The 6,406-nt window shown below is 43.5% G+C and overlaps 1 protein-coding gene across 1 annotated transcript in view; it reads right to left on the bottom strand.

The window, feature by feature from the left end:
* Positions 1-1,745: 1,745 nt before the first annotated feature.
* Positions 1,746-6,406, bottom strand: part of snx7 (sorting nexin 7) — a 29,028-nt gene continuing 24,367 nt past the window's right edge. The window contains exon 9 of the mRNA XM_006805161.3: positions 1,746-3,127. Within this exon, the coding sequence (XP_006805224.1) occupies positions 3,053-3,127 (75 nt within the window). The 3' untranslated portion in view covers positions 1,746-3,052. The remainder of the gene's footprint in view (positions 3,128-6,406) is intronic.

Below are 6,406 nucleotides of genomic sequence, written 5' to 3'. Positions count from 1 at the left end.
GGAACTGAAACAGAAACTGAAACATACTCAGCACTTGTTGTGTCCACATACTATTGCATTTGTTCTGTAGATGCATTTACCAAATGCGCTAGTGAGTATGTTGTTGTTGTGGTATTTGGGAAGAAGAAAAAAGAAAAACGAAAGAAAGGAGTTATCTCTGTTCCTACCTGCTTGTGTGTGTAATGCCTGCTGAACTAACACAACAGCACTTTATCACTGAACGCAGTGATGTCCAAAAGGCCGAGCTGTGGTCCTGATAACATTAGTGGCTGCCTAATTAAACCTTGTGCTAAAGAACTCAGTCCTACATTTCAGGTTATTTTGATTAAATCCTTGCAAATATAGCTCCAAAATGCAGGACAAAGCGTTATATAGCAGCTTTGTCCTGCTGCTGTCACTGAACTCAATAAGAATCGTTTTGATTTGATTCATTTTGTTTAATTATCAAATATGTGTTTGCCAGGTTTCATTGTGTGTGTTTTGAGAAGAGATGAAAAATGCTGTCATTTTTCTGCAAAGCTAATTTACCTTTGGGTATAAATAAACCTTAACACGGTCTCTGCCACGGCCTTCATGGGTCTGAACTAAAAAATATCTGGACAGATGAAACCAAGATTCAGTTTTATAGACAAGGACACCACACCATCTGTTTAATTTTCTAATTGCTGCTATCTGTCAATCTAGTTTTAAATATCCTGAGAACCACAAGTAAGTCTGCAGTCTTAGGTGCAGGGTGATATGGTACTACAAGGTCATTAAGATAAGATGGGGCCTGATTATTTAAGACCTTGTATGTGAGGAGCAGGATTTTGAATTCTGGATTTAACAGGAAGCCAAAACAGGAGAAATATGCTCTCTCTTTCTAGTCCCTGTCAGGACTCTTGCTGCAGCATTTTGGATTAGCTGAAGGCTTTTCAGGGAGTTTTTAGGACTTCCTGATAATAATGAATTGCAGTCGTCCAGCCTGGAAGTAATAAATGCATGAACTAGTTTTTCAGCGTCACTCTGAGACAGGATATTTCTAATTTTAGAGATGTTGCACAAATGGAAGAAAGCAGTCTTACATGTTTAATATGTGCGTTGATGATGCTGTCATCAAACGTGCTTCAAAGTCTGACCTGAGCTGATGACAGTACTTCCTACTCTGTAGTTTTGAACTGGGCACCAAATAAAAAGCAAATGCTAATGATGCTGCTTTGTATCTGATGGATGTGTAGGTACTAGTTGGTACACTTTAGCCACGGAAGGATGACAGAGATCTATACTATATTTAAAAAAACTTCAGGAGCAGGAAGACATTGATCTTTGACTTGATCTGTACATCATCAGCACTCTCAGTGTTACATGTTTACATTTAAACACAGGAAAGTCATCCATGTGCTGCTCCAGAGCCTGATGACACAGAAGTAGGCCTCACCTCAGCTTGTGGCTCAAAATGAAACAAACTTTGCTGACTGGTTTAATCTTCGATGTGCTGCAACTGCAGCAATGTGAGATGAGAGCATGCAGGGAGCTGAACCTCAGTGATACGGCTCAACAGCATGTCTAAACTGAAACCACACACCGGATCGCGATGAACTGAATATTCACGCTGAAAATCTTTATTGATATGCATTTTAATTTGCTGAGAACAAAACTACTTAGGAGCCCAGATGATGCAGGGACCATGCTGTCAATGGACGGTCCACTGACTGATGACCTAACTGCTGCTGCTGCTCTACACTCCAAAAAGAAGACAAACTCTGTAGCGTCACATCAGTCTTTATTGTCAGTATCTCAAATCATGTTATTACATATTATTTTTCACAATGATAAAAGCAGAAGGTCCACAGTATGAAACGGTGGGTGGAACAGCTGGAACAGCTGTAGTGCAGATGAGTAAACTTGACTAAAGCTTCCAGTAGTGTTGTCTGCAGCTCACATGCATCTGATTCAACTTGCATCACACGTGAGGTTTGTTCATGAAATGTGAGACATTTGTTTGGTGCATAACTTTGGCAGAGAGCTGCAGTCGAAGTTTCCAATAAGAAGACTCAGATTTTCAACTTTCAGTAGCTCATCTTGATAAAAGTAGACGGTCACGCTCTGACGAGCTCATCACAGCTGTGTTTATGTCTCTATTGTTACCATTAGCATGGACACATGACTCAGACCATCACATTTATAATCTCCAAAAGACGTTTTATCATTATTATTATTTTAACATAGGGCTGTAGAACTGTAGTGCTGTGTATGGATGCTTCCTGCAAACCCATCATTTCCTCATCTTAATGATTGACAGTAACAGATGCTTTTACAGAAGCAGGTGAGTAAAGACTGAAAACTGCTTTGATTACGTTTCAGCAGATACTTTGGTCGCTTCAGCACGAGACGCCCGTTTGGCTTGAACACGCTGCTGCACACGTGCAGACGGCAGCAGCTGTGAGGAAACACGACTCTTTGGTGAATCTGCACAACAACATCGGGCTGATGTAGCAAATACTACACAGGCTCATCATCGCCATCATCACCATCATGAGCCGTGTGTCTGTTGTCTATCACTTCTATACAATTCAGAACTTACTAAAACGACTGCATCACTAATGACTAATAAACATCAGAGTTTCATTATAAACTTTAAATATTAAAGTAGAAATCAACATCAATGTACCATTTATTACAAATTAAACTTTTCTGTTGAGCAGGATGTTCTGAGGCTGATCGTCGCTGCTTCGTGTGAAACGCCTCCTGCTGCCAAACCCACGAGTTAGCGAAGGACACCTGAGGGCGTCCGTGTCACATGACAGGAGCCAGCTGCTAGCTATGTCACTGTAGCATGCAGCACAACAACGACACAAACCAGAGAACCGTGTGCGTGTGTGTGTGTGTGTGTGTGTGTGTGTGTGTGGATTACAGTGCTGGTTTTAGTGATGTTGGAATGGTGAGACTGGGATTCAGAAGAGACAGGAAGCAGACGGGCAGTGGTTCATTCGTACATCTGAAGGTTTTGCTGGAGAGAGCGGTGTGTGTCATGTGGGGTTGGGGGCGGGGGCGGCGTCGACCTTTGAACTCTTTAAGCAACGTCTTCCTGGCCTCCGCTGGCGTCTGCTCTCTGTGACACCAGGAACGACTCCCACACCGCCAGACACTGAAACAAAGACGACAATATTAATCTTACTGCGAGCAGCAGCGACGTGAGCGCTGAGAATAAAACTGTGTTTTCAGTGAACGGCAGCTCGTAGTAACGTCCCTCCATCCACGAGGCCTCAACGTCAGCTTCATCATTATTGGTGGAAAATTGACCTAAAGCGTGAAACTATAACTCAACATATTCATCGTCACTTTGACATTAACTATTTTATTGTTTACATGTCAAATTGTAAGACACATAGATGTGTTTTTGTTTTTGCCCAGCGCACCACAGGAGGCAGAGATGTCCTTCAACATACTGAACACAGATTTAAGATATCACATTTGACCTCTGACCTCAAGTCACACCTGCCTTTGTTTCAGTTTGACCCCAGAGTCCCGTCTTTAAACACAGTCAAGAGAGAGAGAAGAAACACTCAAGCTCGTCCTCCATGAGCTGCTCCTACATCATGTCAGCCGCGTCACACCAAACATCATCTCGTGTGTGTGTGTGTGTGTGCAGTGTGTGCAGTGTGTGTGTGTGTGTGTGTGTGTGTGTGTGCGTGCGTGCGTGTGTGTGCGTGCGTGCGTCACGGCAGCTATCAAAGAGGAGCTGGTCGGTAAAAAGAAAACATTTGGAGACTATTTTAGTGCTGCAGCGTTAAAATGACGTTAACGCCATAACTGTATTAACGCGGCAAATCTCCGTTAACAAGTTACCGCGGATCGTCCCGTGCATGGGGCTGCACGGCGTTGTTAGCGGTTACCTGGTTAACATGTTGACACCGTGCAGCTAGCACTACCTGTATTTTCAGCATTTACAACAGCGCCATGAAGTGCAAAATGAAGAGTGCGTGAAACTGCTGTGTCCCAGACCGAAGCCTCCGGCCTCGAAACAAACAAACAACAAACAAACTACTTACAGAACTCGTTTACCGTATTTTTCGGACTATAAGCTCACACTAAAATCCTTTCATTTTCCCAAAAATCGCCTTATGTATGAGTTCTGGTTGTGCTTACTGACCGCGAACCGATTTTATGTACACGGCACTCAGTTATCTGTCAACAATGTTTCAGTACGACTTTGGTAAACTACGAAGTCGCACCGCTGGATGGATTGTTGGAGCATTACAGCTGCCATAGTCAGGAGGAGCCTCGCGGAGTGATACGTACTGTGTGTGTATAAGGACCACAAATGTCTGTAAGAGACACAGTTTCAAACTCCAGCTGTCAGCAGCAGAACTTTTGGGAACAGAGCAGCTGTGACATCTGTCTTTGTTATTCTGCTCAGCGTCTGTTAGTCGGGCTGCTCGATTATGGCAACAATGATAATCACGATTATTTTCACTGAGATCTCGATTATTTGACGATATTTATTTAACAATAACAATGTTTTGAATAATGACTTTAAAGATTGTCAAAAATAATATAAAATAGTGCAAATACTGATAACAGTGCAAATGTTTGCAATATAAAAATAAATGTAAACATCTATGTTTAGTGAACTTTGCAGTGTTGCTCTGTGATGCAGCTACGACACTGTAGCAAAGTTTACACACTGTGTCTACTTGATCCACGTCTGACTGAACCCATAATGTTTCCACACCACTCAAGTTTTTTTACCTCTTTTCAACCAACAGCAGTCACTCTCCTCTCCAAATAACTTCTGCTCAGCTTTCCGAGCTTCCCTCGGGTCCTCTTAATCAGCGGTCCCCAACCCCCGGGCCTCGGACCGGTACCGGTCCGTGAGTCGTTTGGTACCGGGCCTCGGAGTTGAGGCTCAGGTGTGAAATGTATAGTTTTCAGGGTTTTTATCAGTTTTCAGCGTTATTTTGTTATCGTTTTTATTGTTAACTCGGTTTTCCTGGGTCTTTTCACGTGTGTTATGAATAAATCTTCTTTTTTTCGGTACCGGTACTAGTTTTATTTTGTTGTATTTATCCGCGACACCTTAAAGGCCGGTCCGTGAAAATATTGTCGGGCATAAACCGGTCCGTGGCACAAAAAAGGTTGGAGACCGCTGCTCTTAATTGTTGTGACACGTGATCGAAATGCAGAGAGGTGCGCTCGATTTGCCACACGGAGCAGCGCGAGAGTAAAGCACGAGGGAGGGGCTAATAATGGGCTCAGTCATTTTTAATGATCGTTGGAAGCCCAGATCGTAATCGAGATTAAAATTCGATTAATTGAGCAGCCCTACCTGTTAGTTTACATTCTGACTGCACAGTTGTGAGCTTTTTGTTATGCACAAAAACAACATTGTTTTCTTTTATTTCTGGAGAATTATTATTTAATAAATGCTGATAATTTATTTCGGAGTAATGTTTTCATGCCGGTGTGACATCGGGGACACAGCTTTGACTAAGAGCTCTCTTTGAGTCTGAAGACTGGGACGAGAGGACGGCGCAGTCAGAAACACGGCCCTGACTCAACTCTGACCTCATTAGGAAAGCCTGATCAGCTGACCGCTCTCCTCCACACTCATTGGTGCTCAGCAGGTGACCAGAATCAGGACAAACACACAGAGATGGTGTGTTGGTGCTCTTGTAGCACAAAAACGTATAATTCTTTAAAACACAGACAGAAAAGTACCAGAGCTCAGAGCGGTGGTATTCAGCTGGTGTCAGGAACAAATGTGGGGCCAGCTGGTGGGCCGCCATCACCCTGCTGCCCCCCTACTCACTCTCCACCTGCTCGTGTCTCACCAGCCTGTTCATCACCAATGGAAGCAGGAATTAGACACGTCCCTCGGTGTAATCCCTGCTTACCGCAGCCCTCATACGTGCCCCGCAGACACTCGGCCACTTGCAGCTTCCTCACCAAAGCTGCTCTCTCACCTCTGTGTGCGACCTTTGACCTCTCTACTTAGTACAGTTCTGCCAGATTCTTCTCATCTTTCCCATCATGCATCCTGTGCAGATGCCTGGTGAGTGCAGAGAGAGGATGCCCAACAAGAAACCAAACTGTCATCTCAATATCTCCATGCTCCATCAGGTCACATGGTCGTCCTTCACTGTGCACACTTCACCCAACCAATCGCTGGCACTCGCTCAATTTGTACAGAAACCATTCAGGGTGTTTTTTTTTTTAAATATTATATTTATGTATATACATTTTTATGGCGATCTGTGCAGAGTACGTCTGGACATGAGGGGTGGGGGAAAAAATGGATACTGTGTAGCATGGTGATATTTTGTTTGCTAATAATGTATGGATACAGGGACAGCAGAAATCGATACTTTGTTACAAAAAGGTTTTTGTGCTCTGACTTCAGAGCATGTTGATCCTTTTTCTGAGC

Source organism: Neolamprologus brichardi, chromosome 9, assembly GCF_056152115.1.
Source record: "Neolamprologus brichardi isolate AB-2024 chromosome 9, ASM5615211v1, whole genome shotgun sequence".
NCBI lineage: Eukaryota > Metazoa > Chordata > Actinopteri > Cichliformes > Cichlidae > Neolamprologus > Neolamprologus brichardi.
Note: the sequence above shows the minus strand (reverse complement) of the source record. Positions and strands in the feature narration are given on the sequence as shown.